The sequence below is a fragment of the Nesoenas mayeri genome, assembly GCF_963082525.1.
Source record: "Nesoenas mayeri genome assembly, chromosome: 4".
Classification (NCBI taxonomy): Eukaryota; Metazoa; Chordata; class Aves; order Columbiformes; family Columbidae; genus Nesoenas; species Nesoenas mayeri.
Genome location: NC_137540.1, coordinates 29506327 through 29521051, shown reverse-complemented (window position 1 = coordinate 29521051; position 14725 = coordinate 29506327). Strand labels below are relative to the sequence as shown.

At 43.9% G+C, this 14725-nt stretch overlaps 1 protein-coding gene across 4 annotated transcripts in view; it reads left to right on the top strand.

The window, feature by feature from the left end:
• Positions 1 to 14725, top strand: part of EPHA5 (EPH receptor A5) — a gene marked incomplete at both ends in the record, with an annotated part of 198645 nt that overhangs the window by 35499 nt on the left and 148421 nt on the right. For all 4 annotated transcript variants that reach the window (XM_080343307.1, XM_080343308.1, XM_080343310.1 and 1 more), the window contains one exon: positions 3178 to 3841. In XM_080343307.1, coding sequence (XP_080199433.1) covers positions 3178 to 3841 — 664 coding nt within the window. The remainder of the gene's footprint in view (positions 1 to 3177; positions 3842 to 14725) is intronic.

Genomic DNA, 14725 nt, shown 5'->3' with positions numbered 1-14725 from the left:
CAGTTGAGATTAGACTCCAGCTCAAGCTGATTCTTGGACCTTCTCACAGTGTTAAGTGCTCTCAGTGTGTGAAAGCAACCTGTAGAATCTCTGGACTGAGTTTTTGAATGAATCAGCTTTTTTCTACTTACTTCTGCTAACACAGCTCCTGGAACAGCGATGGAAATTAGCTTTATTTTGTAACTCTGGAGAGCACTGAGAAAATTGATCTGGCAAGTATTAAAAGAGATAAGTGATTTTTTTTATTTATTATTTAATATGCCTTCAAGTTAGGTCACTAATGATGTTACTGCAACTCACAGTCACTGCAAATGTCAGTTCTCTAAAGGAATACATGTCAGATGCTCCATAAATGTTGTGTGGAGTTACACTGTGTGCACCGTAGCCATCCTTGCACATTCCTGCTTGCTAAAACTGATCTGGACAATTTCCACTCCTCACATGCTTTTTTCACCAGCTCCTGCTGGAGGTAAACACTTCTCCTGTCTGCTGGTTGATGTGTGTGGTTATTTGGGTGAGTGATCCTCTGTCCTTCAGCCAACAGAAGCAAAGGATTAAAGTCCTGAAGGTCTTTCCTGGGTGATACGGCAAGGTGCTCCCCAGCTCCTCTGCCTGGGACATCTGCTTGTATCGAGGGGTGGAGGGAGACACTCCCTCTTCATCAAACTCAGAATTGCCACTGGGATAAAAATAAGACTTTGCATTTATCTCACGTTAAACTAATCCACTTGGAAGCATATTTTGTACAGCATATTTAGCACTTAAATTAGCCACAGTAGTTGAAGAATGGTGCTTCTCAGCTTTTTAATTTCCTGGACCTAAAGCCATTCTATTTATTGGAACACAGAGAAGCTAGCAGCAGATTTGTGCTAGCTTGCATGTTTTTCGTTTGTTTTTTCTCTGTGGCTCTGCTCTCTCTAATTGTTAATTGCCTCTTCCTAAAGCTAGGCAAGGATACTGCATGGCCAAGCCTGGCTCTCTCTTGTAGGCACATCTACAACTAAGTCTGTGGTGCTACTGGGAAAGGTAAAGTGGCATCAACATGTTCATCGTGGCAGTGTCATGGCCTTTTGAAGCTCTGGCATGTAGGAAGTGTTTTGAAATGAAAATACTGCTTAGCATGACAGATGTTTGGTTTGGTTCCTCACTTGGCAGACTGGTGGTATAGGTGAGCTCTGCATTGCTGTGGGCACATCTTACTGAAATTGCTAACTCCCCTCTTGCACCTTGCATAATCACAGAATCACAGAATCGACTGGGTGGGAAAAGACCTCAGAGATCATCGAGTCCAACCCTTGGGCCAATTCTAGTCCGTTTACTAGATCATGGCACTAAGTGCCATGTCCAATCTCAGTTTAAAAGTCTCCAGGGACGGTGAGTCCACCACCTCCCTGGGCAGGCCGTTCCAATGCCTGACCACTCTCTCTGTAAAGAATTTCTTTCTAATATCCAGCCTAAATTTCCCCTGGCAGAGTTTAAGCCCATGCCCCCTTGTCCTGTTCCTGACTGCCTGGGAGAAGAGACCAATCCCCACCTGGCTATAACTTCCCTTCAGGTAGTTATAGAGAGTGATGAGGTCACCTCTAAGCCTCCTCTTCTCTAGACTAAACAAGCCCAGCTCCCTCAGCCTCTCCCCATAGGTCTTATGTTCAAGTCCCTTCACCAGTCGTGTTGCTCTTCTCTCCAGCACTTCAATTAATTGTTAGTCTGTGCTATTAGGCAGAATTTTGCAGGTCAGGGAGGAGAGAAAATGCTTTTTTTCTGGTGATATTTGTAACTCCTTTTGGACTGTAGCGCCAGGATATGTTTTAATGCCACTTGTTGCCACTCTTTCCATTTAAAAATCTGAGAACAGCATTTCCCTGAAGAGAAGTTCATGGTTCTATTGACTCTGAGGGTGTTTCCTGTCAGCTCTGTGGTAATTGCATCTGGGTTGAGAAGGCTCTCAACTTCATCTCGGGCTGTATTTCCAACGGAAAAAAAAATGGCCTTTGCCGTTAGGAAATATGCAGCTTGGAATATAGCTATTACCTTGTACTGGAGCACCTTTAAATTATGCTTAGCACGTGTGCTGTTGTCTGTGGCTGTGCTACATGTGGGCAGCAACACTGGGCAGAGGATGGAAGAAGCTTTGGCAGTTAAGCCCTTGCAGATTAGTGGGTCAAAGGTAGGAGAGGAACGAAACTGAATCCTTTAGTGGTTCTGTTGAGCTCTTTGCTGTACTTTATGTGGATTTAACTGCCTCTCAGTGTGACACTGGAGTTCTCAAAAGCAGAGGTGAAACATTAACACTGTGTTTCTGTTGTAGGCCCTGTGGCAGTGTTCCATCCTGTTGTGTGCTGGAGTAGGAAAAAGCATTTCTTCAAAGTGGTGCACTTCAGAGTATGGCCAAAATAAAATGGAAAAAAAAGTCATTACAATTCCCACAAAGATCTAGGAGATGTCATCTGGAGCTCTGCTTAAAAACCTGCATAGCATGCTCAAACAGCTCAAGATTTACAAATCCCTGTAACATTTATTGGAAGTAATCTCCCCTTTGCATCAGCAGAGACTGCTCTGACTTGCACTTTTAGGAAGCAAAGTCCTATTTATTTCATATACCACTCTACTCATTTTCTGGGAGGGTGTTGGCAGGGGAGAATAGCTTGTGGTCATCTCCATTGCATTGAACAGTGACTTGAGGATGTGGTAGAAAGGAGCCTGAGGAAGCAGGGACAGACGGACTGTAAACAGCTTTTTTTGTGTGTGTTTTGTTTTGGGGTTTTTTGTTTTGTTTTGGGTTTGTTTGTTTGTTTGTTTGTTTGTTTTAATCTCCTATATGGATGCATTGGAAAAGGCCAACTCATCAACTCATAGCCCCATCTGCTTTCATTTTGTTGCCTAACAAAGTACTAGTGGACAAATGCAGAAGTATGTTTTCCCATTTTTGAAATGTCTGAAGGGTTTCACTGTCTTCCTTTTGTATTGCTAAAGGGTCTTTTATCTGATTTTGTCAAGAATATATCCAGCCTCCAGTATGGAGCACTGCTATTTAAAACTTCTTTTTTTTTTTTTTTTTTTTTTCCCCTAAACTTCCTCCTGAACCTCTGAATCCTGACGTGCTCTTAAATGGGAAAGCTAACATTATGTAGGAGCTGTATCTTTTCAAAAAAAGTAATACTTTTCCCTTTTATACAGTGGGAAGAAATTGGTGAGGTGGATGAAAACTATGCTCCGATACACACATACCAAGTATGCAAAGTAATGGAACAGAATCAGAACAACTGGCTTCTGACCAGCTGGATCTCTAATGAAGGGGCGTCTCGCATCTTCATTGAGCTCAAATTCACCCTGAGGGACTGTAACAGCCTTCCAGGAGGACTTGGGACTTGCAAGGAAACATTTAACATGTATTACTTTGAATCAGATGATGAAGATGGGAGGAACATCAAAGAAAACCAGTACATCAAGATCGATACCATTGCTGCTGATGAGAGCTTTACAGAGTTAGACCTTGGCGACAGAGTTATGAAACTAAACACAGAGGTGAGAGATGTTGGGCCACTAACAAAAAAGGGATTTTACCTTGCTTTCCAGGACGTGGGTGCTTGCATTGCCCTGGTGTCTGTGCGTGTGTACTACAAGAAATGCCCGTCGGTGATCCGCAACCTGGCCCGCTTCCCTGACACCATCACAGGAGCAGATTCCTCACAGCTGCTCGAGGTGTCGGGCATCTGCGTTGACCACTCAGTGACCGATGAGGCGCCAAAGATGCACTGCAGTGCTGAGGGGGAATGGCTGGTGCCTATCGGGAAGTGCTTGTGCAAGGCAGGGTATGAGGAGAAGAACAACACCTGCCAAGGTAAGGCTGTGCAGGAAAGGATGTCGTGCTGAGGCTGCTGGGATGATGTGGGGTCTTGGCTTCCTTCTCTTTCATGTCACAGAATCACAGAATGTTAGGGATTGGAAGTGACCTCGAAAGATCATCTAGTCCAATCCCCCTGCCAGAGCAGGAACACATAGATGAGGTTACACAGGAAGGCATCCAGGCAGGTTTTGAACGTCTCCAGAGTAGGAGACTCCACAACCCCCCTGGGCAGCCTGTTCCAGTGTTCTGTTACCCTTACTGAGAAGAAATTTCTTCTCAAATTTAAGTGGAACCTCTTGTGTTCCAGTTTGTACCCATTACCCCTTTTCCTACCATTGGTTGTCACCGAGAAGAGCCTGGCTCCATCCTCGTGACACTCACCCTTTATATATTTGTAAACATTAATGAGGTCACCCCTCAGTCTCCTCCAAGCTAAAGAGACCCAGCTCCCTCAGCCTTTCTTCATATGGGAGATGCTCCACTCCCTTAATCATCTTTGATGCCCTGCACTGGACTCTCTCCAGCAGTTCCCTGTCTTTCTTGAACTGAGGGGCCCAGAACTGGACACAATATTCCAGGTGTGGTCTCACCAGGGCAGAGTAGAGGGGAAGGAGGACCTCTCTCGATCTACTAACCACCCCCCTTCTAATCCACCCCAGGATGCCCTTGGCTTTTCTGGCCACAAGGGCACAGTGCTGGCTCATGTCCTTCATATCTGGTTGAGTTGACAGCAGTGGGTTGGGTTCTGACTTCCACTGAGGTCCTGTGAATATATTATTCAATATATTCATCAATGATTTGTGTGATGGAATAGAGTGTACTATCAGCAGGTTTGCTGATGACATGAAGGTGGGAGGAGTGGCTGATACGCCAGAAGGCTGTGCCACCATCCAGCAAGACCTGGACAGGCTGGAGAGTTGGGCAGGGAAAAATTTAATGAAATATAATAAGGGAAAGTGTAGAGTCTTGCATCTGGGTAGAAACAACCCCAGGTTCCAGTATAAGTTGGGGAATGACCTATTAGAGAGCAGCATAGGGGAAAGGAACCTGGGGGTTCTGGTGGACAGCAGAATGACCATGAGCCAGCACTGTGCCATTGTGGCCAGGAAGGCCAGTGGCATCCTGGGTTGGATTAGAAGGGGGGTGGTTAGTAGGTCGAGAGAGGTTCTCCTTCCCCTTTACTCTGCCCTGGTGAGACCACATCTGGAATATTGTGTCCAGTTCTGGGCCCCTCAGTTCAAGAAAGACAGGGAACTGCTGGAGAGAGTCCAGTGCAGGGCGTCAAAGATGATTAAGGGAGTGGAGCATCTCCCGTATGAGGAAAGGCTGAGGGAGCTGGGTCTCTTTAGCTTGGAGAAGACTGAGGGGTGACCTCATTAATGTTTACAGACATATAAAGGGTGAGTGTCACGAGGATGGAGCCAGGCTCTTCTCGGTGACAACCAATGATAGGACAAGGGGTAATGGGTACAAACTGGAACACAAAAAGTTCCACTTAAATTTGAGAAGAAACTTCTTCTCAGTGAGGGTGACAGAACACTGGAACAGGCTGCCCAGGGAAATTGTGGAGTCTCCTACCCTGGAGACATTCAAAACCTGCCTGGATGCCTTCCTGTGTAACCTTATCTAGGTGTTCCTGCTCCGCCAGGAGGATTGGACTAGATGATCTTTCGAGGTCCCTTCCAATCCCTAACATTCTGTGTTTCTGTGTAAATGGTTGTGACAGCCTTAGGTGGATGTGGTGCAACTTGACACCTATATATGGGTCCCTCTTGTGCTTACAGGGCTATGGACAGGGAGAATGTGGTTCACCACTATTGCCTTTCGAGCACTGCACTGTTGGGTCCATGAGATAATTGCAATTTCATCTGCTCTTTGAAGTTTTATGTTATTTTTCTTCAGTATTGATATTTTCTTATGAATTCGAGAAGCTAGACTTCTTTTTTTCTGGACTGTTCCATGCAATGTTTCAAGTTAATCTCCCTATGCAAGGTGTGTTTTGTTTCTGTCTTTAAAGGAATATGTTTTTATCACTCTGTGGCGGTAATAATATTGGATATGGTGTGAGCTGATTTGTTTTCCTTTCTGGTGAACAGTTTAATACAAAGCTGCTCAGCTGTTCAGAGCACAAAGCCACAATGATAAAACTGCTTCCATATGAAATGCTTCCACATGTGCTGAAGTCTTCACACAAGTAGCTGGCTGAGATTCCTGGCTTGCTGGTCAGCATAGGTCTCCCGAGTCATTGAGGGCCTTGAACAAAAGACCTAGGGTATCTAAAACTCAAGACCTAAAAAACCCCAACTTTTAAAGGAGAGTGATGTAAAATGAGGTTATATGCTCTTAGATTACAGCTTGCTGTACTATGTCCTTGTTTATAAAATTTGCCTGTCTGTTGTAAATATGTAACTGGTAGCTTTAAACCTATTTGGGCATAAAAGAGAAAAGGGGAAAGAAGTAAAGACTGCAATGCAGTTTACTTTTTGCAAACTTTTTATTTGTTGGTCACCTTACCTGCCTTGTACTTGTACCCACCTAGTAATGGATAACCCAAGGGGAAGGCAGAGGGATTCTGCTCTGACTGAAGTCAGCGTTGCTTTTCTCTTTGCCTCACACCAGGCACTTGTTGTTGGTATTTGTAGTGTTGATACAAAGGATGGATCAGTATGTACCCAAAGCAAACTGTAGCTTTGATCCTTTAGTCCTTGATCACACACTGTACCCCTGAAGATTATATAGTTGAAACCTGTTCAAGGGTTGACTTGGAGAGAAAATGTAGGTATGACTGTTCACCAGAGGTTTCTCCAAAAACAAAATGGGGAGTTTTTTCATCAGGATAGCCTCCTTTTCCTGCAGATATAGTCAATATTGCAAAATCTAACTTGATTTTGCCTATGTTGTGCCAATAATCATACTTCTCCCATGTAGGTGGGAAGAAGAGTCTGACTTGGTGTTTGATACTGCACAAGAGTAGCCAAGACCCAAGCTGAGGAAATCCAGACTGTTGCAGATGAGGGATATGGGTCAGATAGATCAGCAAGGATCCCCTTCACTGTAGCTAAAAATACCGTGTCCCAAAATATCATGCACTGATTGGGTGCTATGTCTAGACACTGACTTCGGTCACCTCTAAGAATCTTTGGAGGAAAGGGCTACAATCATTAGTCACCTTTCAAATCCTGCTGCATGAGCAGCATGGGCTATCTCAAAGCACAGAAACCAAACCACCCAACCCTGCCCTTCACCAAAAAAAAAAAAACCAACCAAAAACCCACAAAAAAACAAAACAAACCCCACAAACACGGAAAAAACCCCACAACCAAAACAAAACCAAATGAAACAAAAACCCCTAAACCAAAAAACTGCCAGCTTAAACTACAAGCCTGAGGCTACCTTTGTTGAACCTATTGTGTCTCTACAGTGGCTGGATTTCTGGTAGTGCTGAGATAGCAGTACAGCGTGTGCTTTCAGAAGACCTTGGTGATTTGTGATTCTGTTTTCCATTTTGTGGTATGGGTGGGTTTTAAAAATTTTTGTTAGTCAGTTGAGAGGACAGTGTCTGGCGATGTGTCTGTGTTGGGTAGGAGCATGGGCATAATTTGGAAGTGTAGAGATGCTTTGTAGTGCTGTACCATTGCCCTTCCATGGTAGGGCATACCCTCATAAATTAGTCTTACACATCACCCACGGCGTGCACACTCGTATCGCTCCAATTCTCTGGAGCCATTAAAGCCCATAGTTCTCATTTGTAGCAAAGCCCTAAATTCCATCAAAAAAAATCAATGGGGCATTGGGATCTGAGTGCCTGTGGCAAAGTCAGAGGGCCCCATTTGGTTGTCCTGTGTTTAACCCAGGTCACCACAGCAAGTGTTTCCTGCTGGCTGGCTCCAAGATGCTCAGTTGACAGGAGACATTCTGCCTTAGGCCACGGGGAGGTCTGTCCTCAGCGTGATGGAGCTCATGCTGATATCATGTGTGAGTTAAGTGGTCTGATTTGGATATTGTTATATTCACAAGGATGAACTATTTTCTAGGATGGTAAACTCAACTTTGCAGCCCATAAGTAGTATAAGTTACACCAAGGAAGGGGCTATGTGCTTGTAGATGCCGGTTTGTTTGTTTGTTTGTTTTTGCCCAGGCCACCTCCCCCAGCCTGACTCGTGTTTAGGAAACACTCCATTCTCCTGGCTGACAGAATTATGGTCTTGGCACTTTATGGTGTAGCTTTGACAAACACCTAAATAACTCCTGACCTTTTAGTTTGTCATCTCCCTCCTTGCTTTCACTGGTGCATAAGCAGGCTATTACTGACCATGCTTCAGGAAACATTTTCAACCCAGAAAAGGCTGCCTTTGTTTATTAAAATTTCTTGTGCAAGGATGACATTTTTTCCAAGCTCTGGTGTCATGTCTGGACAAAGCAGACTACACTCTCTTATTAGAGACAATGTAAATCCCAGTCACCCTCACAAACATATGGGAACTATTAAAATCCCTTCTGCCTACAAATCATTAGTTGGCGATGATGTTCTGAATTCATCACCTTGTCAGCAGGGTTCCTGTTTGAAGAAGGCACTGACAGTAACAACTGAGCAATTTTTCTCACTGGGGACACTGAGGCTGTAAATATGACATGGTCTAATCTCCTTATGTAATGTGCTCGCTCTCTCAATTAATATAGGCAGCTAGGTAGTAGTTATTGTAAATAACCCAAACTGCTTGAAATTTTATTTTTTTTTATTTTTTTTTTTTATTTTTTTTTTTGCCGCCTCCTTTGGCAGCGTGGCCCATTTGTCAGCAACTGCAATGGGACAGCTAGAGGTAAATTGTGTCTGGTTTGGGACATGTTTACGAGGGGCCTGTGTTAAGGTTCATTATTCATGAGAGTGAATTGCTGTATTAGTTAATAAGGGAAATAAAAGCAGTCTGAGTTTCTGTGCTGGTTTCCAGAATGGTGATTTGGTGCCACTGAAGGACCAATGGTGGTTGGCTTTGCCTTGGTTCAGCTGGTGCTGTCTGAATGGGTTCTTGAGGAAATGTTCCTGAGCACTTTCAGCAGCTGGAAAATGCCTCGTTTCAAGTCTGTTTGGCCCATTTCAAGTTTCTGGGTAGTGGTCTCCTCCTTAGCAGAGGGTGTGTTCAACCAGGATTGAGGGCTACATCCAAAATGCTGTAAAACTTGATGTAGGACTGTTGAAATCTGCCTCACCCATTTAGGGTTTTTGCTAATTGTCTGCCCCAGTTGACACTTTCCTTCTTCCTGCACTGGTATAGGTGAGTTTTATTGTAATTTCTGGTTTAGTTGCTTCTTCTGCATACAGCAGGGCTCAGCATTTGGAGTTTCTGTAGGAAAGGAATAAAGTCACTGTGGAAAGAACACATTTTGGCACTTCTCTGTATTTGTCCTCATCTTCAGCCCAATATGTTCTCAGGGAAAAGCAATATGTTCTTATTTTTTTTATCCCTTTAATGGTTCTAGACCTCATGCTACTGGGAGGGAGAGGATGTTGTCAGGTTAGTGAGACCCAAATACACTTGTGGTGATGAGGTCCTGCTAGTGGCTCCAGGGCTGCAGAGTGGTAACTGCAGATATAATTGATTTTTCAGAGCCTGAGATTTGTGTGGCTTCTTTGCAGAACTGAATCGCAAATCAATTAAATAATTAAATATTTGGGTAATAAAAAATGAAGAAGTATGTTGAATGAGCCAAGCTGAAAAAGCAAGTAATGAGTGCAGGAGTTGATGAGGCTCTCCTTACCAAGAATTAGTGCATGCTGCTATTTAAAGAGACATCAAAAGGAGTAGAGCTGGTTTTAGCCAACTCCAAGGTATGGACAATATTACAGATGTTAGAAGTGGATAAAATAATGGAGGAGAACTCAGCAATGTTACCTCACCCATGGTGCCTACTGAGGGCTGGAGAGACAATGGGTTGGGGTATGGTTTTCTGTTTTTAGAAGGGAGCTGCTGCCAGAGGAAATACTTCGTTTTGGGTTTTGGTTTTGTTGTTTGTGTTGTGTTGGGTTTTTGTTTGTTTGTTTGTTTGTTTTGTATAGCAGCTCAAGAAGCTTCAAGCCCTTCTGTTATCTTAAATAGTGATGTTTGTTGTTTGATTATTCTTCCCTTGATCACCTTTGCTGAACAAACCTCTTTGCATTTACAGAAGAATATTTTTGCTGATCGTTCAGTGTTGTGTTACAGTTCAGCTGAGCTTTTATGCTAAGAGAAATGGGAATTTCTTATAGAAAACAAAGGCTGCAGAAAACCTCTGTGTTCACAGGTCTTTTATTCTGGATATAATTAAAACTAATTGACATAGGTAGCTAGCTTATGTAGATCAGAATTTTATTTGCTGAATCAGTTCTCGGGTGATTGTTGCTGGCTGATTGATGCAGAGTTACTCACCTTCCTCTGAGAGCAGTGCAATCAGCACAGACGTTGGAAGGAACTTTCCCAGTGCGGTGATTGCCCCCCTGTTGATCAGCTGCTGGAAGGGTGTTTGGAGGGAATTTGGGTTTTTTTGCAGCCATGCAGGTGTGGACAGGCAGATGTGGTGACCCTCGGCTGGTGGGCAGCAGAAGGCAACCGAGGGATCAGACAGGCAGCAGGGGCAGAGCTGTGCTTGGTGACTGTTGTGTCCCTGCAGAGCAGCTGTCCCCAAGGCCTGACTCATGAATGAAATGCAGCTAAGAGGGGAGATTCAGGCTGGGCATGAGGAAAAAAATTTTGACCCTGAAGGTGCTGAGACACTGGCCCAGGTTGCCCAGAGAGGTGGTGGTTGCCCCATCCCTTGAGACATCCCAGGCCAGGCTGGACGGGGCTCTGAGCAACCTGATCTGGGTGAAGATGTCCCTGTTCATGGCAGGAGGTTGGACTAGATGAGCTTGGAAGGTCCCTTCCAACCCAAACCATCTTATGATTCTATACCACAGTAAAGCCACTGGAATTATCTCCATAGGGAAGTGGTGGATTCCCTAATATTGGATATATTTAAGATTCAGCTGGACAGGGTACTGTGCCAGCTTGTCTAGACCTTGCTTTTGCCAAGAAAGGTTGGATCTTTGTGGTCCCTTCCAACCTGGTATTCTGTAATTCTAATTTTTAACAAAGGAATTCAGCATGTGTGGTTTCCCCAGGTGCAGCTCGGCCATTGCCTTCCCTTTCCCCTTATTTCTTGGAAACGTGCTGCTGCATGGGTAACCATGTTTTGGACTTTAGGCTTTTGCTCCAAAGCATCCAGTGTTTCTGTTTCTCCATCTAATGGTGGAAGAGGCAACTTTTCTTCACCCCTTCCACAACCTGCATCATGCCTCTTTGGGCCAGCTGAATTCTCACTCTAAACTCCTTGTTACAGATTCTAGAAAGAGATAGTATCGCTAAATCCTGCCTATCCTTCGGGACACTTCCCAGCTGGGACTTGGGTGACTAAGGCAAGTGTGGTTTTAGCCTTGTGGTAAAGTAGAAAGCAAGCAAGGTCCAGGAATTAAAAATCTCTTTTTAATTCTTCCACCGGGAGGTGATTACATGGCAAGAAAAATATTGATGGAAATAATCAGTATATAGAGAATATTTAATTTGGAAATACTGCTGCCCCTCCAGGAAGTTCTTTGCCCATCATTCGTACTTCTTGTGCATTTTTCTGATTAAAACCAAATTAGCTGGGAGTATAGCATAGTAGGTGTTTATTATAGGTGTTTATATAACTATGAGCTGAAGTGCCTAGTTAATTTTAATTAGGCACAAAACCAACCAGTGTCAGAATAGCCAAATTTTTGGCTGTGCAGTGTGTATTTTCTTTTCAAATGTAAAGAAAATCACTTGAAAGCTACATTTCAGTAAAAGGCTGCTGTCGCTGGAGGCGGAATAGGTTTTATTCTGTAGAGATGCGTGGATGTGTGTCTTTAGGTGTTTTTTTCTGCAGCTGATGTAATTAACAAGAGCAGGGGGATGTTTTCCACAGGTCAAAACCGTGTTGCAACAGGATCAATTAAATATTACTCTTTTCTTTGTTTTGTGTTTTCGCTTTAATTACAGGAGGCACAGTATCAGTGTATGCAGAGTCTAGTGTGCTTTGCTAAGGCGTTGTAACCTACTGGACTACCTTGTGTGCTTGTAACCCCAATGACTCTGAAGATCTTTCCTCATTCTGCAGCGATGCTTTTAGGCCACTGCTTTGTCTAACTTAACCTTACAGTTCCTTGTATTGTGGCTGCTGTGCAGTCACCTTCCAGAAGGACAATTAAGGCGTATTTTATTCCCCATACCAAGTGTAGATTGGGCAGTGCAAATAAAATAGGGTTTGGAATCTGTCCTGAAAGAATTAAATATGAAGGTTGTGTTTTGCTGCTTAGCCAAAAGGTGTTTTGGGGCAGATTTTAAGGGATGCTCTTTAGTCTGATCCTAGATAACTAAATTATATTTGGTTGAGTAGTGACTTGATTTGGTTTTAGCATTCTTCAATATAGGGTATCCATTGGTAGCTTAGGGAATTTCTTAAATTATGGGATGGGAGAGATGCTGCAGGAGAAAAGGAGTGTTACCCACAGTGCTGTTGTGTTCCTCTGATTGCCACCTTTGACTTTGGATTCCTTGGAAATTGGTTGCTTATTGTCCTGGTTTTCTTAAAAACAAGACCAGTTTCTCTTCTAGTGAATTTTCCTTTCAGCTAAGTTCTTCTAAGTAATTGCACTTTTCTGAAGTAGGATACATGTTTTGGTAGACATAGCAATGGAATGCAAGGTCACTAATAAGGATGCACATCCCGTAAGTGAGAGGGGCAAGGAGGAGCAAACTGAACAGGTGACTAAAACTGACCAGCTAAGTATTCCATCCCATCCATGTCATGGCACCATATAGAAGTGGGAGATCACAAGGATCTTGCTCTCTCTTCAACTATGGCCGGCATCTGGAGAGGACTCTGTCTGCTGTCCCTGCGACCTGAGGCCTAGTGACAGACCTGGGTTTTTTGGTTGTTGTTGGGTTTTTTTTTTCCCATTGAAAACCTCTGCTTAAAATTAGGCTATTTAAATCAGTACTTTGGGCCTATAGAAACTTTGTTTTCAAAAGCATCAGGCAGTCATCAGCATATGCTGAACTCAGTGGATGCTCAGTGCTTGTGAACCCCTTCCTGGGCTGCTTGCTTTTGTACTTCTGATGCTTTCCTTCAAAATGTGTTTGGCCTAGAGGAGCTTTCTCTGAGCAGGACTTTCACATCAACTGGAAGCTGTGCTGAGGAGTCCATATCTGCCTGGAGATCCTTTTTGCTGCCAAAGCCCTGGTGTTATAGAGTACCAGACCTTCTGTGTATAGATAAAAAAGCATCTTCCCCCTCAGTAGACTCTCCAGTCCTCTCTGCACATTTGTGCCTGGTACTACCCGAGTAAAGCAAGCCAGCCTAGTGAACCAACATCATCTTTACTGAACTCCAGAGTCATGGTGAGCATCCATTGAGTAAAACATTTGTCTTCTGTGTGGTCATAAGGGTCACTTTGCTGTGGTACCAGTTCCCCAAATAGTGCATCGGAGATTCTGCACTGAGTCACACAGTCCATTGTCCCATTGCAGTGGTGATGAAGGTCACAGTATTGCCTTCAGAAGCTACCTGGAAAGGAAGCTTTTTAATTACTGCAGAGCAAAAGGAAAAGCTGCTCCCTACAAGCACGGGGCATGTGCTTATTGGGTATTTGGAAGCAGCTTGTGATTTGCAGCTTCCCCATGCTGAGCGGCCTTGCAGGTAGTCTGATAACTAGGCAGCACAAGAGCTAGGGCCGTGAAGTTCATTACTGCCAGGGCTCTGTGCTTGAAGAGTGCTAGCATTGATGGGATCTTGGGACAGCAGCCAGCCAGTTATTAGTATAAATCTCAGGTAATATGGAATGTTGATTACTGGAGGAAAAGGTTTGGGGTGATGAGGGGTGCTGTGGTTAACTGTGAAGGGCTGTGGTGCCCCATGTCCCTGTGCCAGTGGGATTTCCTCAGTTGCGATGGTTGGCTTGCTGGAGATGGATTGTTATCTCACCAGGAGGAAGAATTAAAAAAAAAAAAAAAAAAACAACGAAAAAAACTTCTAGAGCAAAGTGTCTGCAGAGGCAATTTGAGGTAAAAATGGCTAAAGGCTTACTGAGTACTACAGCAAAAAATAGTCATGGGACCCACCAGTGCCAGGTTGGATGTTACTTGGGGCTTTTGTGTGCATATGGGTGTGTTGGTAATAAGTGAGTATATGGGTGATGGGTTTTCACTCTTCCTGTACTACCTGATCTTGGGACTGCTTTTTGCTTGAGCGCTTTGTGCCCCTTCAGTACCAGAGCAGGTGACCAGCATGAGACTCATCCTGGAAATGAAATACATGGAAATGGCTGCAGACCTCTGCAGAAAAAGGCAGGTGTGTGTCTTGCAAAATAGTCTTCTCCTATTTGACTACACAAAGTCCTCAGTCAGACTCAGGGCTCAGAGAAAAGCTTTTTTCCCCTTCCTGGCCTGTATTATTTGTAAAGTCTTTTTTTTTTTTTTTTTTTTTTTTTTTTTTAAAGAGCTTTTTACATTATTTTTCTTTGCTTATGTCAAAACTAGTTTGCTTAGCTGGCCTTGGTTGTCTTGCATACTTTCACCAAAACAGGGCAGTCATCCTTCCAGGCATACTGCTACCCAGACAGATGAAGTGTCACAGCAGCTAGGACTTGCTCTTGTGTTGTGACAGCAGCAGCATCCTCAGACAAAGCCTGCAGTGGGGAACGTAGACTGCAGTAATGTTTACAGATGTGGCTTGGGTCAGTGCAGTGTGGACTCACACAGCAGATGAGGACAGGCTTATGCTCGAGTGTGCAAAGGAATTTTGGTCCAGATGGAGAGTCTGGCTAACACCAGAGAGGAAAAAAAA